The sequence below is a fragment of the Mesoplodon bidens genome (assembly GCF_964165515.1).
Source record: "Mesoplodon bidens genome assembly, chromosome: 7".
NCBI lineage: Eukaryota > Metazoa > Chordata > Mammalia > Artiodactyla > Ziphiidae > Mesoplodon > Mesoplodon bidens.
This window is the reverse complement of record NC_138164.1, coordinates 24632755-24656672: the sequence shown is the minus strand read 5'-3', so window position 1 is coordinate 24656672 and position 23918 is coordinate 24632755. Positions and strand designations below refer to the sequence as shown.

At 37.1% G+C, this 23918-nt stretch overlaps 1 protein-coding gene across 3 annotated transcripts in view; it reads right to left on the bottom strand.

Annotated features, from left to right (window-relative positions):
* Positions 1-23918, bottom strand: part of SLC35F2 (solute carrier family 35 member F2) — a 117696-nt gene that overhangs the window by 13687 nt on the left and 80091 nt on the right. Inside the window, exon 8 of one of the 3 annotated variants that reach the window (XM_081238740.1) lies at positions 14316-14489. The exons of 1 other annotated variant lie outside the window; for it this stretch is intronic. In XM_081238740.1, coding sequence (XP_081094866.1) covers positions 14430-14489 — 60 coding nt within the window. In that variant the 3' untranslated portion in view covers positions 14316-14429. Of the gene's footprint in view, positions 1-14315; positions 14490-23918 lie in introns of those variants that run through there. One more of the 3 variants, XR_014016214.1, reaches the window with a different exon arrangement.

The following is a 23918-nucleotide window of genomic DNA, read 5'->3' as shown; positions in this document are numbered from 1 at the left end:
AATGAAAACATAAATAAACAAATGGGGGGCTTCCCTGGTGGCGCAGTGGTTGAGAGTCTGCCTGCCGATGCAGGGGACACGGGTTCGTGCCCCGGTCCAGGAAGATCCCACATGCCGCGGAGCAGCTGGGCCCGTGAATCATGGCCACTGAGCCTGCACGTCCGGAGCCTGTGCTCCGCAACGGGAGAGGCCACAACAGTGAGAGGCCCGTGTACCGCAAAAAAAAACAGAAACAAAACAAATGGGACCTAATGAAACTGAAAAGTTTTTGCACAGCAAAGGAAACCATAAACAAGATGAAAAGACAGCCCTCACAATGGGAGAAAATATTTGCAAATGAAGCAACTGACAAAGGATTAATCTCCAAAACAAACAAGCAACTCATACAGCTCAATATCAAAAAAACAAACAACCCAATCCAAAATGAGCAGAAGACCTAAATAGACATTTTTCCAAAGAAGATATACAGATTGCCAACAGACACATGAAAGAATGCTCAACATCATTAATCATTAGAGAAATATAAATCAAAACTACAATGAGATATCATCTCACACCAGTCAGAATGGCCATCGTCAAAAAATCTAAAAAAAAAAAAATCTAGAAACAATAAATGCTGGAGTCAGTGTGGAGAAAAGGGAACACTCTTGCACTGTTGGTGGGAATGTAAATTGATACAGCCACTATGGAGAACAGTATGGAAGTTCCATAAAAATCTAAAAATAGAACTACCATATGGCCCAGAAATCCCACTACTGGGCATATACCCTGAGAAAACCATAATTCAAAAAGTGTCATGTACCAAAATGTCCATTGCACCTCTATTTACAATAGCCAGGACATGGAAGCAACCTAAGTGTCCATCAACAGATGAATGGATAAAGAAGATGTAGCACATACATACAATGGAATATTAGCCATAAAAAGAAACAAAATTGAGTTATTTGTAGTGATGTGGATGGACCTAGAGTCTGTCATACAGGGTGAAGTAAGTCAGAAAGAGAAAAACAAATACCATATGCTAACACATATATATGGAGTCTAAGAAAAAAAAAAAAAGGTCATGAAGTACCTAGGGCTAAGACAGGAATAAAGACACAGACCTACTAGAGAATGGACTTGAGGATATGGGGAGGGGGAACGGCAAGCTGTGACAAAATGAGAGAGTGGCATGGACATATATACACTACCAAACATAAAATAGATAGCTATGCAGCCGCATAGCACAGGGAGATCAGCTCGGTGCTTTGTGACCACCTAGAGGGGTGGGATAGGGAGGGTGGGAGGGAGGGAGAAGCAAGAGGGAAGACATATGGGAACATATGTATATGTATAACTGATTCACTTTGTTATAAAGCAGAAACTAACACAACATTGTAAAGCAATTATACTCCAATAAAGATGTTAAAAAAAAAAGAATGAAATTAGAACACTCTCTAACACCATACACAAAAATAAACTCAAAATGGGTTAAAGACCTAAATGTAAGGCCAGACACTATAAAACTCTTAGAGGAAAACTTAGGCAGAACATTCTATGACATAAATCACAGCAAGATCCCTTTGACCCACCTCCTAGAGAAATGGAAATAAAAACAAAATTAAACAAATGGACCTAATGAAACTTAAAAGCTTTTGCACAGCAAAGTAAACCATAAACAAGATGAAAAGACAGCCCTCAGAATGGGAAAAAATACTTGCAAATGAAGCAACTGACAAAGGATTAATCTCCAAAACACAAGCAACTCATGCAGCTCAATATCAAAAAAACAAACAACCCAATCCAAAATGGGCAGAAGATCTAAATAGACATTTTTCCAAAGAAGATATACAGATTGCCAACAGATACATGAAAGAATGCTCAACATCATTAATCATTAGAGAAATGCAAATCAAAACTACGAGATATCATCTCACACCAGTCAGAATGGCCATCATCAAAAAATCTACAAACAATAAATGCTGGACAGGGTGTGGAGAAAAGGGAACCCTCCTGTACTGTTGGTGGGAATGTAAGTTGATACAGCCACTATGGAGAACAGTATGGAAGTTCCTTAAAAATCTAAAAATAGAACTACCATATGGCCCAGCCATCCCACTACTGGGCATATACCCTGAGAAAACCATAATTCAAAAATAGTCATGTACCAAAATGTCCATTGCACCTCTATTTACAATAGCCAGGACATGGAAGCAACCTAAGTGTCCATCGATAGATGAATGGGTAAAGAAGATGTGCCACATATATACAATGGAATATTACTCAGCCATAAAAAGAAATGAAATTGAGTTATTTGTAGTGATGTGGATGGACCTAGAGTCTGTCATACAGAGTGAAGTAAGTCAGAAAGAGAAAAAACAATACTGTATGTTAACAAATATATATGGAATCTAAAAAAAATTTTTTTTTTAAGTTCTGATGAACATAGAGGCAGGACAGGAATAAAGATACAAAGGTAGAGAACAGACTTGAGGACACAGGGAGGGGGAAGGGTTAGCTGGGATGAAGTGAGAGAGTGACATGGACTTATATATACTACCAAATGTAAAATAGATAGCTAGTGGGAAGCAGCCACATAGCACAGGGAGATCAGCTCGATGCTTTGTGACCACCTAGAGGGGTGGGAGAGGAAGCGTGGGAGGGATGCACAAGAGGGATGGGATATGGGGATATATGTACACATATAGCTGATTCACTTTGTTTTACAGCAGAAACAAACACAACATTGTAAAGCAATTATATTCCAATAAAGATGTTGAAAAAAAATGTTTAAAAAAATGCTGTAATTTTTCACCAACTTACATGAGAGACCATAGTGATGTTTACAAGACGTGTAGTAAGTTGAACTACTGAGGATTTCTTGATCTAAGAATAGTATATTCTAAGCTTCCTACCACTGACCAAGTCTGATGGTTGTTTATTAGGTTGGCACATGAAATGCTTTAAAGGGATGATTTTCTCTGCCGTTGAAGTTGAGGAAGAGATGACGTAATTTGTTGTAGATTTCTTTGGAGAAAACTTAAAAATTTAGAAATGTAAAAATAATTTAAGTGTTCCTACCACACAAAAGTAACAAATCTTAATATCTTTTGTTACTCAGTTAGGTTATTTGGACACCCACTTGGGCCCTGTCCCAGCCAAGGCCCCTGCCTTGGCAGGGAAAATTCTTTTTCTGTTTGGGTCCAGGCAGCCAAAAACTGAAGCTGAGATGAAAGCAGCACAAGCTTTGTTCAATGGTCAGAGAATGGAGAAGTGGGAACTTAGTTCACAAATCAACTTCACACTCAGGGGATGATTAAGGCAAGAAAGGGAGGCATATGCATTGGTTTTCTGGGAATACGTGGGTTTCTACCTGGACCTGGAGTTCCACCTCTTTTCTGCCCTTATATGGCCCTTTGGAATCTGGGTCAGAAGCCAGTCAAACCATCATGGTGTGGACAGGCTGAGATCTTAATCTGATTGTTTGGGGAATCAACATCATCAACCTTTTAGTTACAGATGCTCTGCAGTTTACATGCTTGTGGTCAGCATACAGTTAATTTCTTCCACCTGATGGGGGTTTCAGTATCTGCAAAGCAGCTCAAAGGAGATGGCTCAGGATATTATCTATAGCCCTTGAGGAGGAACTAAAGGTCCTTGACTTTGTTTAATGGCTAAACTATTGTTATTTTGTTTTGCTTGACTGTTTTCCTTTATTTCTGTATTTTCTCATTTTTCTGTTTAAATGTATTTTTTGTAACTTGGAGGCTGTGAGCCACAACTACTGAAGCCCGCATGCCTAGAGCCTGTGCTCTGCAACGAGAGAAGCCACTGCAATGAGAAGCCCGCACACCACAACAAAGAATAGGCCCCTCTCACCACAAGTAGAGAAAGCCCATGTGCAGCAATGAAGACCCAAGGCAGCCAAAAATAAATAAATAAATTTAGATTAAAAAAACAGCTGCTATGATTTTGGTGTATAATCCTAGTTTTGTAATTAACCTTTTTAGATTTAACATCCCAATTATGCTAGCTTGAATAAGTAGGTTTCCCTCTTTCTTCTCTGAAACAGTTTGTGTAAAATAGATACCTTTCTTCTTGTTAAGTTTGCAACAACTGGTCCATTAAACTCTATAGACCTGGTGAAATTTTTGGAGTGTCAGGTGAAATATCTGACTACTGATTTCATGATTTTTCATGGTTATAGATCCTACTTAATATGCTTTCTATTTCTTCTTAAGTCAATTCTGGCAATTTATTATATTAATAGAAAATTGTCCATAATCTGTTTATAATTTTATTAGTACCACTTATCATTGTATTCTCCTAGATTTTTTCAATTTCTCTCTGATCTATTGTTATGCACCCCCCATTTAGAAGTTTTTTTTAAAAAAGTAGAAGAAATAATATAACAAACCTTAAGTTTTAACAGTTATATTTTGCCAGTCTTGCTTTATTTATCATTATCCTCCTCACTTTTCCCTTATTTTCTCTCCTTTTTCTTTCCTTATTTCTTCTAGAATATTTTAATGGAAGTCCTGGAAATTGTGATCATTTCATATGCATGTTTAATTGATAACACTGGATTTTTTTTTTCACAGCCACCACATCATTATCATACCTAACAAAGTTAAAAATAATTCCTGAATTTTTTCCTGTTTCTGATTGAATTATTGTCATCGTTTCTAGGTCTTTTTGTTCCTAGTGTTATTTAGTTTTGCTTTTTTTCCCCTTCTTAATGCATCTTGCTGTTTTATTACTCTGTTTGTTATTTAATTAAATTCTCATTTAACATTTACTATTTACTTTCTTCTATTTTTCTTTTGATTTATTCCTTGTCCTGTTTCTAGCTTCTTTATTTAAATGCCTAAGAATTTTTTCTTTCCCTTTCTTGTTTTAAAATATATGACTTGAGCCTATAAATCTCCTAAATTCTAATTCAGCTGCTCTCTATATGTTTCAGCATGCTAGAACTTTTGGAATCAGTCAGTTTTAAAGATTTTTCTTTTTCATTAGGGAAGATTTATATTTCTTTATTTTCAACATTTCTATGTAATTTTGTTTTATATGTGTCTCTCTAAATTGCATATAGCTAAAATTTAAAAATTTGAGTGTATATATTTGAATAAATTGGTTCAAATTATATTTATGAGATTATTCTGAAATATTTATAACATTTTATATTTTCCACATTTTCCCTTACTTTTTTTTCCTTTCCTGCCTGTTTTCATAAAGTTGTTCTGTTTTTGTTTTCCTTCTTCCCTCTATTGACTTGGAAATTCTATCATCTATTTCTGTTCTTTGAAAGATTAACCCAATAATCTAAATACATATTTAAACATACATTTTCTATTAAAACATAAACTTACTCAACATCTCTATCTTCCTTCTAAATAAGAAAAGAACATTACATCCTTTCATTCCCTCTGATATCCTCTAATATCCATGTAATTATTGTTTAGTTCTCTGTCAATGGTATTGTTATTATTGTGATTATTATTATTTATACAACCAATGCTTACTTAGATTTATCAAGATATTTTCCAGATCTATTGACACAACCAGGATTCTTGCATCACATTTCTTCCTTCTAGTTTCCTTTTTCTTTTTGCTGAAATTCATCTTTCAATAATTCTTTCAATAAGAGTCAATTTCAACATTGAATTTTTTCAATAACAATTCTTTTCAATAATATCAATAGTAAGATTTCTTAGTCCTCAAATAGCTAAAAATATGCTTTCTTTAGGCTTCCCTCTTAAATGATCATTTTTCTGAGTATCAAATTTTATGTTTATGTTTATTTTCTCTCAGTACTCTGAAGCAATAATTGCATTGTTGTCTGGCTTCTATTGCTATGGCTGAGGAGTGGGCTATTGATCTGGTTGATATATCCTGCAGGTAATCTGAAATCTTCCATATTTCTCAACTTCTTTGTCATTTTTCACATCTCATTGTCTTTGCATCCTTGGAAGTTTCTTTTGTTCTATCTTCCAATTCATAAACTCTCTCTTTGGTTCTTTAAAAATTACTATTTAACCCATCCATTATATTTTTAAGTTTTGTGGCTATATTTTATTCCCAAGATTTCCAATAAGTTCATTTTCATATATGACTCTTCTGCTTTCATTAACTCCTTAATCTTGTTTTATGGATGATAATTTTACCTTTCAGGGATTATTGTTAGGGGAGTAGGGGGTGGGTGGGTGGTTTTTTGACAGTTTTAAACTTTAAGGCCCTTCCAGATTATTTTGTTAGCTCTCTTTCTTTGGTTGTGAGTTTTCTTATTTATAGATTCTATTGACTACTTTTTATGACACCAAGTGTCCTTGTGTTTTTTTTTTGTTTGAGAGATCATCTTCAGTGCAGGGTTTCTCCTATATTTGGCCTGCATGTAGGGCAGAGTTATCCTTACTTCACCAGTTGTCTGGCCTCAAAACAAGTCACGTACTGCAGTCTTGCCTTGGGATTCCCACTTATTCAGGTGATCCAGTTATAGCCACTATATATAGTACAAGCTCGAGTTCCAGTCTCACACAGAAAACTGTTTAACTACCAGGCTTGGACAGAAGTAAGTTTCAGATGGGTAAGTAAGTGTATTCCCTTTGTCTTTCAACACAGAACACAAGTGATATTTGAGAGCAAAGCAAATAACACTTGTCCCCCATAATGAAGAAGAAAACTTTATCTCCATCATCATCATGACTGAGGCATATTTATATCTTGTTCTTATGAAGACATTGGAGTCCTCATACTCTTTCTGATCCCAGCCTCCTGATAACTACATACTGTCAGGCTCTGATTACCTTTGTAGTTTCCCTCTCTGCCTTTGTCCATCATGGTTGTTTCAGTTATCTTTGAAAGTGATTTTATATATATATATATAAAATTTTATATTTTATCTCTCATTCCTATATATTTAGAACAGAAAATGGAGATTTCTGCATGTACTCATTCTGTCATACTGACCCAGAAATTTTGTTTCTATTTTTTAAATTATTACTAAATTGAACAACAAAAGCTAAAAATTTAAGGGCTTGAACTTGACTCTCTGACCCTGAGGTGGGAGGAGTAGTTGAATCATTTTTTTCAGTTCTCTCATTATGCTTTATATCATTACATGGACAACTATGATAATAACTGTCATGATAGCAACATCTATTTTCAAAGTATTCAGCTTCTTTAAAGCACTTGAGATTCACCATTCTTGGAGGAATAAATAGAGTTTGTGTTATTATCTCCATTTTTCAAATGAGAAAAATTAACTGAGCCACACAGCTAGTTAAATGGTCAACCCAGGATGGAGTCATACCTTTTATATATGAAAGCAATATTTAAGGTCATTCCAAGATATATATTCCATATCAAGTACTCATTTCACTAGATAAATGATTTCCAAACATTTAGAAAATATTTACTGACAAAATGCATACTGACAAAATGTTTTAATACCTTTAAACGAATCCACACTATATTAAATACTATAGCATCAACAAATATTTGAAAAATAGTTGTAAATGTTATGCATTCACTCCATAGGCTGTGCTTGGTATGAATAAGAATTCACAAACATTGGTGGTAACTGCACAGTACCCAGGATTTGATCCAGTCCATGCCATTCATGGAACATCCTCATTCCCTTAAATTTTCATCAATAATATTATAATACATAATGAAACTCTATCTGAACTTCTCGAAGAGTTAGAAGAGTCCTGATATAATATGATAATGATGGAATGCCAGATGGATCATTCAATGGGAATATAGATATAGATATAGATATATTTCCTACTGACCTTCTTATAATTCCTAGAAAATAATAAAAACAAAGTAAAACTAAGATAAAAAGAAAAAAAAAACATTAGACAAGAAAGGAGATAATACAAAATATTCAATCTACCATGACTTTTCTAAAGCTGATAAATCTTCAACTGTACTAATTATTAAAGGACGTTAGAGAAATTTCTCTTTTCAATGAAGCCTGCCCTTGAACTTATCACAGAAAGGGAGATCTTGCTGATAAAGGCCAGTACTTCCTTTCATGAGTATATAATATAGTTATATGGTCTGGCTGTCATATTTTTTTAACTACTTATAGAATAAATCTTCACAAGCAGTTTGGTTTCAGCAAAATATAATTACTAGCCAGAACTATTTCCACACAAACTTTTAATGAAATGCATAACTCTCTTCTCTCTTTAAGAATAAAACAGAGGTAAAATATTTTTATTATTCATTATGACTAGCATTATTTTATTTAAATAAAATTAACTTTTCTGATTATAAAAGTAATACATGCATATTGTGGAAAAAGAGAAATGATAGGAGGAAAAAATTAAGTAGAATATAGCAACATTGGAACTTACCTGGTAACACAGTTGTTAAGAATCTGCCTGCCAATGCAGGGGACATGGGTTCGAGCCCTGGTCCGGGAAGATCTCACATGTTGCAGAGCAACTAGGCCTGTGCACCACAACTACTGAGCCCGCATGCCACAACTACTGAAGCCCGTGTGCCTCAAGCCCATGCTCTGCAACAAGAGAAGCCACTGTAATGAGAAGCCCACACACTGCAAAGAAGAGTAACCCCCACTCTCTGCAACTAGAGGAAAACCTATGTGCAGCAACAAAGACCTAACATGGCCGTAAATAAATAAATAAATAAATAAATAAATTTGTTCATTTATTTATTTTTAAAAAAGAAAATAGCAACATTAACCACTCTCAATATTTTGTTTTTCATAACTGACAGCATAATATCACATACTCAGAACAAATGAACAGAGGCATGTTACAGGAGAAGATCTGAATAAGCAGTAGTCATCTGTGGAGTCTCTGTGGAGGGGTTGATTGGGAGGGGATTTTTTATTTCTTGCTTTAATCATTTATAAACAATTTTTATGTTTTACTAAGAAAAAAAATTAAATTCAGTAATAAAACCATATTGTGAGGACTAAATGGAAAAAAGTCTATTCTCTTTATATATAACCTTATTTATAACATTCTGATATTCTTATATTTTCTGTCCTAAATTCACATAGAATTGTAGAAGCTATGAGTTGAGAGACTATTGTATCTAATCTTCTTTCTATAGATGAGGAAAATAAGGTAAAAGTGAAGTTAAATAACTTGACAGCAAGGTCATATCTCTAATCCCTTTGACCTGCATGTTACAGGTTAATATTAACTTACTTTGAATAGTTTAAATGCATGTGCATTTTACTGATCCACTTTGACTAGTCTGGGTATGGCATAAGCAGTATTCTCAGTCGTTAAGAGCTTTTCCCAGCAGGCTAATCCAAAGTAATTATTCTCTTTCATAGCGTTCTGTTCTTTCCCTTTATAGCACTTACTACAAATTTAATTCTATATTTACTAGTGCTTATTTATTGTTTTTCTCCCCTACCAAACTCTAAACTCCTCAAAGACTAGCCTTAACATTCATTCTATTTTCCATAATAAACCTAGTGCCTAACACAGAATCTGGTATGTAATGGGTGTTCAATAACATAGAATCAGAAGGTCATGAAGTCATTTACTGTGGTTTCTCTTTGCTGACTGTCTTTTCATGAGCACCCAAGTTACCTTCAAGTTAATGAATGCTTGTTAAGTTCTAGAATTTAGATAATGTAAGAAGCATATCATATATGTATATGTACTTTAATCTCATAAATTAGTTATATTATTATTTCTATCATACAGATGAAAAAGACTGAGGCTGAGAGAAGTTAGGTAAATGTCAAAAGGTCAAAAACCAAGCAAGTAACAGACACAGGTTCAATCTCAGGTTTGATTCCAGGGTGTAAGTTCTAAACCCTTATGTTACCTGCTTACTAATTTCCTGCCTTCAGTTGATGTTCAAGATACAGTAATAGAAATAGCATATCTTTACCTCAATTTAAAATTTTTCTGGGCTTCTGGGTTAAGACAGAAAGATTGAACATATGCATATAATATTGCTCCCTCTCAAAACCCTAATAAAATGAAAGTAGAGAGATTTGTTTAAGCCATAAAGCCGTAAGGACCATGAGAATAAAGGAGGAGAGAGAAGCAAGTAAATTTTGGAAGCTGTACTGCAAAAGGATGGCTGTAACTGATTTAGCAAAACTAAGAAAACTGAATCCTAAACTGGTAGTAGGGAAAGCCAAGAGTCAGTCTGATTTATACTGTACAGATTGGTGGCAGTGGGGATGAAGAGAGGGGTGGCTGAAATAAAGATAACTAGTTCAGAGATTTTCAAGAAATTGCTAGGTCCCAAGATCCCTCCCTCCCCCTAACCTTGACACAGCCAACAACTGTTCTTCCCCCACCTGAGCGGACTGCAGTTTCATTCCCTGGAGAGAGTCTCTGGACTGGGAAACCTTGGGCACAATTAAAAACAGAAGTATCCTACTGAAAGTGTGGATTTAAATAAACATACATCTGGATGGTGAACCTATCTCCCACCCCAGCCCTCTTCCCCGCCTCAGGTTCCAGAAGAGTGGAACCTTCACATGAAGCTCTGGGCAAAAGATTGGAAGAGCCTTCTCTGAGGAATCTGAGCAGCCCAAGGGGAAAGGATACTGACATAGGAATTCCCCCAGTGAAAGGTCCCTAACAGCTCACCTTACATAGAAGTGCACAGTCAACAAGCTTCAGTCATGTACTCAGAGAGTCTTAGCAGTTTTTAGTCCTGCATATTTAAAGATTATCAGAAAATGTGGAAGTTAAAGTCCAATACAAACAGAAGAAACACAATCTGAAGGAAACAGAAATTGTACTGGGAGAAGAAAATACTCAAAGAAGAAGAAATTGGATTGGTTTCCACCTTCTCATCAGCAATATTGGAAGATAGGTTTCCAATTACTTCAAAATTCTGAAGAAAAACTATATACAACTCAGAATTCTATCCCCAGTCAACTATCAATCAAGTGAAAAGGTAAAATAAAGATGTTTTCAGGCGAATTCTCTGGTGGTCCAGTCGTTAGGACTCCGCGCTTTCACTGCTGAGGGCCCAGGTTCAATCCCTGGTTGGGGAACTAAGATCCCACAAGCTGCCTGGTGCTGCCAAAAAAAAAAAAAGAAAGAAAGAAACGTTTTCAGACATGCTCGGTTTCAAGCAATTTACCTCCCATAAATTCAGCCCCAGATAATGTACTCCACCAAAATGAGGGGGTTATCCATAAAAAAAAAGACATGGGATCCAAAAAAACAGGAGAGGCTAAGGAAATACCAAGATAGTCATGAATGGACAGCTCAAAGTGACACCTGTGTACCTGGAATGAAGGAAAATCAGTTCACCCTGGAGTGTGTCAGATGGCCATGAGAGATACCTTCAGGAAAATGCAAACCACTAGGAAGCTTGATGCATCTGAACATCTTCAAAGGAGTTTTAGAGAATCAAAGTTTGGGGTTTAATAAATGGTAAGTTTTAGAAAAGCAAGCAAACAAAAAAATGACAAGTTTTATCCCCAAGAAAAATTTCAATATTGTGCAGAAAATGAAAAGTAGTCAAAGTTTATTACATGGCTCAACTATGAATGACATTCTCATAACCCTAGTGTACTGAATATTGAGCTAAATAAAATTAAAATATAACTCTTTTGGGACATGGGGGGAGGATTAGTGAAGAGAAGTAAGTTCTTTCTACCACAGTAAGAAGTCAATATAATGCTTAAGATTTGAAAACTCAAGGAATAATACAAATACATTATTTTAAAATATGTAAGTAAACATAAAATGAATCAGCAAAAGGGGAAGATCATTGCCTCCAGGGGAAGAACTGGGGTGCAGGACTGCTGTTGTGTGTTGTAGAGCTTTTAGTCACTCTACACTATTGCATATACAACTTAAAAAACTAAAATCAACAAAGCATTTTTAAATGTAGATAAAGGTTTTTAAATAGTAAAATTGATTCATGACCTACCTCCACCACCTCGCTTTCCCTCTCAAATTATGAACCTTATGGCTGCCCATACAGTCAATCACCTGGAGAAGAGGGCTTGTCTATATCAAGTTGAATTACTCTGGTAAATTAGTACAAACCTTTTTGACAATAAAGAAGATAATATCCTTTCTAGCTCTCTGTATAAATAGGTCCAAACCCTGTTGCAAATGGAAATTCCAGTTTCATCATGAAAAACCTCCTTAATGGTTTATCTGTCACCCCATGTAACCCTGTATTTCTTTTTACTGATTGTTTCCATAAAAGCTCTGTGTAATGGTGTGCTTTGATTTATGAAACTTCTTCTAGCCTTTATTTCATTTACATTTTTTCTTACTTTATTATTCTATTTGGCAGATGCTTGTGTTAATATCTCACCCATGCAAGGGTGTTCATCCAAAGATAGTCCTCAGTCAGACTGTGGCCTGAGACAGATGGTGAGGCCCAATGGTGCCTTGGAGAAGTCAGATTACATTTCCAGGGTGTTCTCATGTAACAGTTTTGATCAAAACATTGAGAAATATAAACCCTCACGCCCTCCTCAGCACAAAAACAGCCAAGACCTTGTTGTCTTGGATCAAAGAAAAGCAATTTCCCTGTAGATTTCATATGCAGTAAATACCTACATTTGCATGAGAGCTGCAGAGACACAGGATGGCATGGGTCAGACAGAAAGGAGACCCCTGTAGGGGGTGGGAAAGGATTCCACAGGGGCATGTTTTCTGATGTGCCTGTTATACCCTTCATATGTACAAGGGTGCTTGGCACATAGTAAGGGCTCAACAAATACTTGTTGAATAAATATGCTGATGCTCTGTCTGGCATGTCCTTTGCTTTTTCAGATTGACACATTCCTGCTCATCCTTAACATCCAGTTTACCTATCTCTTGTACAACTTTCTTTGACCCAATCAAACTCTTTTCTCTATATGCATTTGCATTTTGAACAGATTTCTGTTGCTTGTTCTTATAACGCAGAACTGCAGTTATTTGATTGCCTGTCTATCCCCCCTACAAGACTTCTAATTCCTTGAGAGCTTAAAGCTTTGTCTTATTTTTCTTTGTCTCTATGCTTCCTAGCATGGTGCCTGAATATTTATTTATTAATTCATTCAACAGAATTGGAGTTCCCACTATGTTCCAGGCACTAGAATGGGCTCTGGGGATAAAGCAGTGAACAAGACATGGACCTTCCATGCCCCCAGGCTTACATTCTATTAATGGTTGAAGACAATTCGTATCAGGGTGATAAGTGCAATGATGAAGGTCATGAGTGTGCTATGGGAAAACACGGGAAGGGATCATGCTCAAAATTTGAGAGATCAGGAAAAGACTACAAGAGGAAGCTTCCCAGAAAAACAAAGAATACCTGAAGAATAAATAGAAGTTAGCTAGGAAGGGTGGAAATCAATGCTTCAGGAAGTATAGCAAGTTTGGGGGATGGAAGGAGAAGGGAACAGAGAAAAATAAGAAAGGAGAGAGAAAGGAAGAAACAGATGAAAGATATGAAAGGAGGAATGGAGGAAGTGATGAAGGGAGAAAGGAAGGGATACCGTATTATCTCATTTGCTTTGTAATATTTTTTGTTCCAACGGTGGTCACCTGCTACCCTTCTCATTTGGGGGATCTGTCTTTATCCCCCAGTCACAGAATAACAGACTAGTTTAGATTGGAAAAGGGCTTTCAATACCTAGTTCTATCCCTCTTATTCTACAAATATGAAAACTGAGACCTATAGAAGTTAGTAATAGCAATGTTCTGCTTTTATCTCTTATCCTACAAAGCATTTTCACCCCTATCCAGTTTGAGCCCAATAGCCCTGTGAAGCAGCATCATTCTTTTTACATATCAGGAAACTGAGGTTCAAGTGGAATTAGTGGTACAGCTGAAAGCAAAGTCTCCTGGTGTCATATCCAGTGCTCATTCCGTCACACCTCACTTCCTCTACCAAAGTCAAACTGTCAGGAACAGAGACAGCAGTAGACTTGACTCCTTATCCAAAACTCCTTCCAGAAGGCAAAAGTGTCCTGACACCTGATGTGGACTGACCGCTGCTAATTATCACAGCATGTCCCAATTACAAGAACACTTGTGCTGAGTGACTCATTCCCCAATAGCCATGGGGACACTGGAAAGATAGGGGTTTACTTGCTATACTCACAGAGGTATGTACAAGGATGTTCACTGAATAATTCTGTGCCCTCAAAATTTTTAAAAAGCAAATTTCAGAATATTATATACTATGCTAACATTTCTATAAATTAAAATAATTACATAATATTGAGTACATATGTATAAGCAAAAGTGTAAAAGTATGGACTGAATAAATACCAAATTCATGATAATTGTTCCCTTTAGGAAAGAAAAGGAATAAGATAAGAGAGGTAACATAGGGACTTCAGTTTTATTGTGATTTTTTTCTTCTTAAAAATTTTTTTAAAATCTGAATCCAAAACTTAAAAATATTTTATAATTCTTTGTTCATTTCTGCATCAAATTTATTTTTCAAAGCATTTTAATAAGCCTGAAATTTCACATGTAAATTTCAAATACTTCTCCTTCCACTCCAGACAACGCTCCCAGTTTCTTTGTCTGTTAAAGGAAGAAAAGGTAGATTAGATCACTTCTAAGATCCCTTTCAACCTTGATACTTGAGCTTCCTTCAAAATCTCAAGGCTTTGAAGAGATTATAGATGAATGACCTTTTGTCTGAGTAAATTCTGGAAAGGGGCTACGAATATACTGTCAGCTATTTCAAGGGAAGTAAGCCCTGAAACTTTTTTGTTTTAAACTATGAAAGCTTTTTTTTTTCTTTTCACAGTAGCCTTAGCCCAGAGGCATTCCCCAGTTAGTGTCTTATCTATTTATATTCTGGGAACCCTCTCTAAATTAAGCTTCCACACAAGGTTTATGTATGATAGGGCCTGGCTATTCTGTTTCTCTCCCGCCATCTCAAGCCAAAAGCCTTGTCATGAAACTTTATTATCACTAATTCTTGTATAAAACACTAGGCTTAAAGGTTTGGTGACCATATATTGACCACAAAAGGAGAACTTGTGATCTGACACAGGCTTGATGATGGGACAGAATATTTGCAATCAGGATGGTCCCAGCAAATCCTCAGTCTTGTGGGAGACTGAAGGAACAAGTTAATAGGTTGGATGGGAAGACTGGCAGAACCAAGTATTTTATACATAATCACGCTGTCCTTCAAGTGCACACAAACCCTTCCAAAGTAATACGAGGGAGAAGTTTCAACCAAGAGAGAATACATCAGCAAAAGGACTGATGATGTGCATTTAATATATTTCATTGTAGAGTTAAGAATAAAACAAAGGTTAAGAAATGGATAGAAGAATATATGTGAACAAAATAGAAGCAAGGCAACAAAGATAATGGGAGGAGATGAGATAAAGGGGAAAATAGAAAGAAGATTTTGACTCTGAGAAAAAAAGATACCATTTTAAATTGATATATTATTGGTTTTAAAAAGAGGAACTAAGGGTACTAGAAAAGATTTTAAAACGAAGATAGGAACTTCCCTGGTGGTCCACTTGTTAAGAATCCGCCTTCCAATGCAGGGCATGTGGGTTCGATCCCTGGTTGGGGAGCTAGGATCCCACATACCATGGAGCAACTAAGCCCTCACACTCTAGAGCACACGTGCCACAACTAGAGAAAAGTTCATACACCGCAACGAAGAGCCCACACACCACAATGAAAAATCTCGCATGCTGCAAAGAAGATCCCACCTACCGCAACTAAGACCCAACGTAGCCAAATAAATAAATTTTTTTTAAAAAAAACAAAGATAACTATTACATGCACACCCATGTTCATTGCAGCATTATTTGCAACAGTCAAGACATGGAAATAACCTAAGTGTCCATCAATGGATGAATGGATAAAGAAGGTATGGTATATACATGCAATGTAATACTATCTGATCATAAAAAAGGACGGAGATGTTGCCATTTGCAACAACATGGATGGACCTTAATGACAATATGCTAAGTGAAACAAGTCAGACAAAGAAAGACAAATATTATCTCACTCATGTGTGGAATCTTAAAACAAACTCATATTACAGAGAAAGCCGACTGGTGGTTGCCAGAGGTAGGGGATGAGGGGTGGGCAAAATGGGTGAAGCAGGTCAAAATGTACAAACTTCCAGTTATAAAATAAATAAGTCATGGGGTGTAATGTACATCATGGTGACTCTAGTTAATAATACTGTATTGGATAGTTTAAAGTTGCTAAAAGAGTAAATCTTAAAAGTTCTCATCAGAAGAAAAAAATTGTAACTTTGTGGTGATGAATATTAACTAGATTTATTATGGTGATCATTTCACAATATTTATAAATATTGAATCATTATGTTGTACACTTGAAACTAATATGTTATATGTCAATTTCAAAAAGAAAAATAACTATTACAACTAATAATACACAACTAATAATATACAACTAATAATAAAATTTTCCTAAATACCAAAAGAAATGTTTTCAAATAGTAAAGAAACATAGTAAATATAATACATACAATAATTTTAGCATTGAATAAATGGCAGAGTTAAAAAGGAATGATTTCCAGGAAATATTATTAAGTGAAAAAAGCAAAACACTAAAGAGTATGCATATTATGTTACCTTTTGTGTTAGAAGAGGGAGATTTAAAAAAAACACAATTGTTTGCAAAAAGAAATACAGGAAAAATAACCAAAAAACAATGAAATTGATTACAGATCTTCCTCGATTTACAATGGGGTTACATCACAATTATCCCATCATAAATTGCAGTTAACACACCTAACCTACCAAACAACATAGCTTAGCCTCGCCTACTTTAAACATGCTCAGAACACTTACATTAGCCTACAGTTTGGCAAAATCATCTAACACAAAGCTTATTTTGTGTTAGAGATATTCAATAAAGTTTGAATATCTCATATAATTTATTGAATACTGTACTGAAAGTGAAAAACGATAATTGTTAAGTGTATCAGTTGTTTCCCCTTGTGATCACAGGGCTGACTGTGAGCAGCAGTTCACTGTCACTGCCCAGAATCATGAGAGTTCATACTACATATCACTACCTGGAAAAAGATGAAAATTCAAAATTTGAAGTACAGTTTCTACTGAATGCATACCAATTTCACACCATCAAAAAGTCTTAAATGGAAAGGTTGTAAGTTGTGGACATACAAAGAGTGGAGACAAATGAGGAGGAATGGATAGGAAGGGGACTGGTGCTTCTCTGAGTATGGTTTTGACTTCTGGAAGCATGTTAATCTTCTATATATTCAAATAATGAAGTTAAATCAACAAGAACTGGGGGAGACCTAAAACCAGATGTGAACAGAAACAAGTGAACTCAATTGCATTTCAAATGAATGAGAGAACATGGAAAGCAGATCTCAAACTCTATTTTTAGTAGGTTTGTTTTTCATAGGGATATGGATGCAAGAATTCTGAATCTTATATTTATTGTAGGATTGAGTAAGAGAGTAAATGGTAGTATGTTTGAGGAAGCCGGAGTTCTCACTGTGTAAGAAAAGAGGTACAATTACAGATGGGAGAAAGAGAGGAAGACCCCTGTGGTGCTGAATTGTTGTAAGCATGAACTCATGATTTCTAAAACATGCCTGTAACACTAAACATCCCTAATGCCCAGATCTTTGTTTATAGTAGCAGTGGTATCACCAAGTTTCAGGGAAAGGTGGATGTTGTAAAGGTGGCTTGTTGCAGTCCAGAGTAGGCTGCCCCGAAATGTGCCTCAATGGCATATTGATTATTTTGAATTAAAGTTACTTAAATGGTCAACACAAGAGGGACACTCTGACCCTCCTTTCTGTTTCCCTAAAAGCAGGAGATAAATCTCTCATGTAAAAGGTGCACTCCCAGCGTCTGGAGGAAGGACACCCTAATCACCAAAGACAGGGAATTAGGGCCAAGAAGCCTATACAAACAAACTTGTTACTTCTCTAGTTTACTACTCCAAGCCCAAACTCTGTTTAGATTCTTCACTGATTGGGCACCCAAAACCTAAGTTTCTTTCTCCTGGCAATTCCTCACAAACTTATTGTTTCTTTGTCTATAAAGTATAAAAGCTGCCTGCTTTGGCCACTTCTTAGGTCCCATTTCTATAGCACCTCCATGTGCATCAATTAAAATGTGTTTCTTGGGCTTCCCTGGTGGCGCAATGGTTGATAGTCCGCCTGCCGATGCGGGGGACACGGGTTCGTGCCCCAGTCCAGGAGGATCCCACATGCCGCGGGGCGGCTGGGCCCGTGAGCCATGGCCGATGGGCCTGCACGTCCAGAGCCTGTGCTCCACGACAGGAGAGGCCACAGCAGTGAGAGGCCCGTGTACTGCAAAAAAAAAAAAAAAAAAAAAGGTGTTTCTTTTTCTCCTATTAATCTGTATTGTGTCAATTTTATTATTAGTCCAGCCACAAGAACTCAAGAAGGGTAGAGGGGAAAATTTCTCCCTCCCCAACAGGCTTATGATATGCAAAAAAATTTAACGGGTATCTACATTTCACATTATTAATGTAAATTCCAGAATGTGTTACATATGTGAAAGGTAAATCCGTAAAGCAAATAAGAAAAAAATTAAGAAAATATTTTACAAACTTAGTGAAGGATTTCTTAAACAAGAACTAGAAAACAAGGACTTCCCTGGTGGTGCAGTGGTTAAGAATCTGCCTGCCAATGCAGGGGACACGGGTTCCATCCCTGGTCCAGAAAGATCCCACATGCCACAGAGCAACTAAGCCCATGCACCACAACTACTGAGCCTGAGCTCTAGAGCCTGTGAGCCACAACTACTGAGCCCACGCACCACAATTACTGAAGCCCAACTGCCTAGAGTCCATACTCTGCAAAAAGAGAAGCCACCGCAATGAGAAGCCTGCACATTGCAACAAAGAGTAGCCCCCACTCGCCACAACTAGAGAAAGTCCATGCGTAGCAACAAAGACCCAACACAGCCAAAAAAAATAAAAAAATAAAAAATAAATAAAAAAAGAGAGAACTAGAAAGCAAAAACCTTAAGGAGAAAAGTTGATGAGATTTGACTATATCAAATAAAGGATTTCTGTTCAACAAAGCATACCATACAGTGCAGTGGTATGGTGACAGATTAGAAAATGTTTGCAACATAAAAAACCAATAAGGAATTAATTTCTAGGTTGTACCAGGAACACCTGGAAACATATAGGAAAAGGAAAAGACATCCATCTTTTAAGGTAAGTAACATAAATAAATAATCTGATTCACAAAATGGAAAAAACAAATGACTAGCAAATATATGCCCCTCAAGACAAGGTCTTTTTCTTCCTTCAACACACAAGATTTTCTTGTTCTGGCCATTGAGTCCCTGAACCAGTCATTGCCTCAGTCTTTAATGCTTTTCTCCTAAAACTTCCTATGACTGACTCCTTCTTACTCTTCAGATTTTAGTTTAAATGTTATCTTTTCAGAGAGGTCTTTCTGAAACCAAGAGGGGTCCTGTGAGGCTCCCCGGCATGGAGGCCTTTTTGTCCCCATTTCTTGTAGGCAAGACTCCAGCCTCCATGACCTTCCCTGAGTTCCAAAAGGCAGATTCAAACAATTGCTAATGAAGGGAGGAGCAGCAAGGAAACCACCAGACGCAAGATTAAAGGGACAAGAGAAGCTCATCAAGATTAGGAGACCCGCCACCTGAGACCCTGCACACACCCTAATCTTGTCAGCAACCTCACCCATTTGAAACTTTGCAAAAGAAAGAAGAATGCACAACTGTCACCGCCTTGATCCTTTTCACTTACCCCTGACCACAAGCCCCAACTATAAGACCTCTCCCTAATCTCCAGGGATGGGGGGGCATGGTTCTTGAGGCGCTAGTTTACTGGGTTCCCTCTTTGCCTGGCAAAGAAATAAAGCCACTCTTTCTTCTCCATAACTGCCTCCATATTTCTGTTTGGCATCGGTGCACAGAGCGTCAAGATTTTAGCATCAAATTTTCGGGGTTTGTCTGGGATAAACTCATAGGCAGGCAGCCTCATAGGGCCCCTTGGATTGATCGGACCCTCAGGGATTTCTCCCCGCACCAGCCTCCTCAGGGAGAGCAGAGGGTTGGAAGATTTCTCTGAGGCCAGACTGCCAGGGTTCCCCTGCCGTAGGGCCGCTCCCCAATCACACCCGGCTTGCCTTCTCGGTTGTGGAACTCCAAGGCTGCAGTGGAGAATGGGGGAGAGGTTGCTCCAGCAGCTGCTGAGGCTTTCTTTGCCTTGAGGACACCTCCCTTTTCCCTTTCTCACATCGGCCCAGGCTTCTACTCTGAGAAGACATTAACTCTTGAAGGATCAGAAAGAGGGCATTTGGTACATTGCGACACACCTGCCAGCAATTTGTTTAAGTCCCACGGAGTGCACACCGGGATTTTTTGACTTTGTCCGTTTGGGGAACTTCAGTTCCAATTTGGAGAATTATCCCTGTGAAGGGAAATTCCGTTTGTAAGGTGTCAATTTGGACAAAGGTCACGGGTCTAGTGGGACTGGGGAGTCACGTTGGGGGCATTTTTGCCATTTGGCTTCTGATTTCTGGGCTTCTCTTTGCCTTTTGTTTTGAGTGTGTCTTCCGGCTGGTGAGGTTTGGTTTGGTTTGGTTTGGTTACTTTGGTTTGAGTGCACAGACATCTGTTACTAATTGCTTGAGCTAGGATGGGAAGCACTTCCTCTAAAGTTCCACCTGAGAGTCCCTTGGGAAAAAATTTGAATGACTGGTTGACCTATAGCTATGATTCAGTGACAAAAAGAAAAATGGCCTGAAAATGGGTCTCTTACAATTAGCTCCTGACATTCTAAACGCTCTCCTTCTAACTCTTCTGAACTCTTAAGGGGAAACCAAGTTTCCCCTCACTCCTGCAAGTTTCCGTACTCCTTCAGATTCTTCTGATCAAACTAAGACCCCACCTCCCCAGAGGGACTATCCCTGCTGGGACAACATTTTATCAGCCAGTCTGGCCCTGTTATCAGGGCCAATTTAAGCACTAGGTGGTCTAAATTTTAGCTATGAAACTATGACCATGGAAAAAGAAATGATTTTTGACAGTGTGGCCACAATATTCTTTAGACTCTGGAGAAAATTGGTTAAGATAAAAACTTTTTTTGGAAATTGCAAAATCAGTTCTTTTTGCACGTACAATTAGAGAAAAGTAGCTTGTTAAAATACTTTTTTTCAGAATTCTGACCCTGAGGGAACAAGCCCTACTTGGACAACTTGCTTTTCTCTCCCTGTGCCTTGAGACCATGGCTCTCAGAAACACTTATCTAATCTAGATGATCTCCAATTCCTGAGACTGAGAAAAGAAAGGGGGCGGGGTGTGGGGAGAAGCCTTTTAACTTTTTTTTCTTATACCAACTGTTATTTATAAACTAGTGAGTTTTATATTGTGATATCTGATTCATGACTAAGTTTGGAAAATGAAGCTATGAGATCTCTTGTTGTGTCTGTCTGGATATATGTATGTCTCTGTATGTGTCTTTGTCTTTGGATATTACTGCTGAGGTTAATTTGTAAAGCACTCTATTTAATTGGCTTAAAGAAAAGTAAGCACTTACAAATCAAACAATTCTAAATACAAGAGAAATTAAGCTAAATGAATTTCAGGTTCACGTGAACTGGGAAATATTAGTATTAAATTAATACATGGTAATAATGTTTAAGTTTGTTGATTTAATTTATATAGACATATCTTATAATACTTTCATTGCACCTAGGTTTACTATAAGTTAAATAAGGCCTTATTATATCTGTTGCAAATTTGTCAGCAAGGAAAGTAACTCAACGTGAAGAAACTTTTAAGAAACGAAAATGCAAATGAGATAAGAGCTTTTAGATAAACTCTATTAAGAATAATTATGCTTTAGGACTAAAATAGTCTCTCCAGATTCTGGTAACTTAAAATTCTAGAGTTGTGCTAAATTAAGTGATGGAAGCTTATTGAATAGCTAGTTCATTCCCAAATAAAATAAGATACTGAAACATTAATTACTGAACATTGGCTTCCTTTTACAGAGAAACAAAAGGTATTTAGGACTATTAATGATGTTTGGTGCCACGTTCTCTAAAGAAAGCAAATGTTTTTAGAAAATATCACTGGTGTTTATGTCCACCAGTCTACAGAATGCTAATGTAAAGGACAGTTTATAATTGCTTACTTCTTGGTTTTCACAAGAAATTACGGTTTTAAGAGCTAAGGATTCTAATTTAAACATATAATTAAAGCTAATAGAAATAATAAAGGAAATATTTCAGTATACAGTAGGAAAGTAGGATGTATGTTTTCAGTAAAGAAGCCATGAGGAATGGAATTGCATTTTATTAAGGGAAAAGGAAGCAGGCCTGACTTATAGCTGGCTGTTTCTGAATGGGAAATAAAGTGATGGATATAGAAATGATAAAAAGATTTGTGGAAAGTGGACCCCGAGAAAAGAGTTTTGAGCGTGGTCAGGATTGATTAAGATTAAAATAAATTTAATTGAGTAATAGGAATTTTAAAAATAAGTGGGTACAGGGCTTCCCTGGTGGCACAGTGGTTGAGAGTCCACCTGCCGATGCGGGGGACACGGGTTCATGCCCCGGTCCGGGAGGATCCCACATGCCCGGGAGGATCCCACATGCCACGGAGTGGCTGGGCCCGTGAGCCATGGCCGCTGAGCCTGCACGCCCGGAGCCAGTGCTCCGCAATGGGAGAGGCCACAACAGTGAGAGACCCACGTACAGCAAAAACAAAAATAATAATAATAAGTGGGTACAAAAATTGAATTTGTTTTTTCTCTCTTAAGAGGACAAGATTTCTTAAAATGTTGAACTGCCTTTGATAACAGATTTCAAGTTTTATTATCCCTTAAGTGATCTGTTCTGTATTTGCCTTTGAAATACTTTATTGTTACTTTGGCTAAGTGAGTAACTATTGTTTCACAGTGACCTGTGATCCTATCTGATTGAGTGTTCTAAACCCTTTTTGACATTTTTTTTTTTGACAAAACTTCCTAAATCAAAATGAAGACCTTTGGCTTCCCTGGTGGCGCAGTGGTTGAGAGTCCGCCTGCCGATGCAGGGGACACGGGTTCGTGCCCCGGTCCGGGAAGATCCCACATGCCGCAGAGCGGCTGGGCCCATGAGCCATGGCCGCTGAGCCTGCGTGTCCGGAGCCTGTGCTCCGCAACGGGAGAGGCCACAACAGTGAGAGACCCGCGTACCGCAAAAAAAAAAAAAAAAAAAAAGAAGTCCTTTGACCTCTAGCTAACTTTGGGATGATTCAAAGGGCCCTTGAAACATCCCAAAGAGAGATATTAAACCAATTAGCTTCATTTGGTATGTTAAAAGTACAGGGGAAGTATTGTCAAATGAGTAATAAATCTTCTTAGGTTATATTGTATGGTAAATGTCTACTAATATAGATATTCTAGAAATTATATGGAATTCCTAAAGATCTGACATGATTCGTATGATCATTTACAATGTTTTCTTGACTTCTTGGACCCTTGCATATGAGTCAAATGTTTTCCTATCTTGGGCACGATCCTGTTCTAGTTTTTTTTTTTTTTTTTTTTAAACTAATCTAATTGTTGGATTTGTGACCAATTACCTGTGTCTAGTAATTCTGGGTTACCTTGGTGGATTTCTCCACTCCAAGGCTCTAATTGGAAATTTATTTTAAAAGAAAAATTATAGTCATGTTCAGGCCACTATTGATAATACTAGGTGGAATCCCCTCACCTAGCAAGTTAATGCCTGCTCTGACTCTGGCCATAAATATGAATTTTCCTCAACTACTCAAGTTCAGAGCAACAAGCAAACTTTCAGCCAAAGAATAAACCTTCCACAATTATGGGATGGATTTATGTAGTTAACAGCTAACTATGGTAATTTAAGTTTAAAGTCACCTCTATGTTGGGAACTATTAAATCATACTAAGGATAATCTGTCTAGTAACATTAGGATATTAAGCTGGGTGCCTTATGGACAGTGCC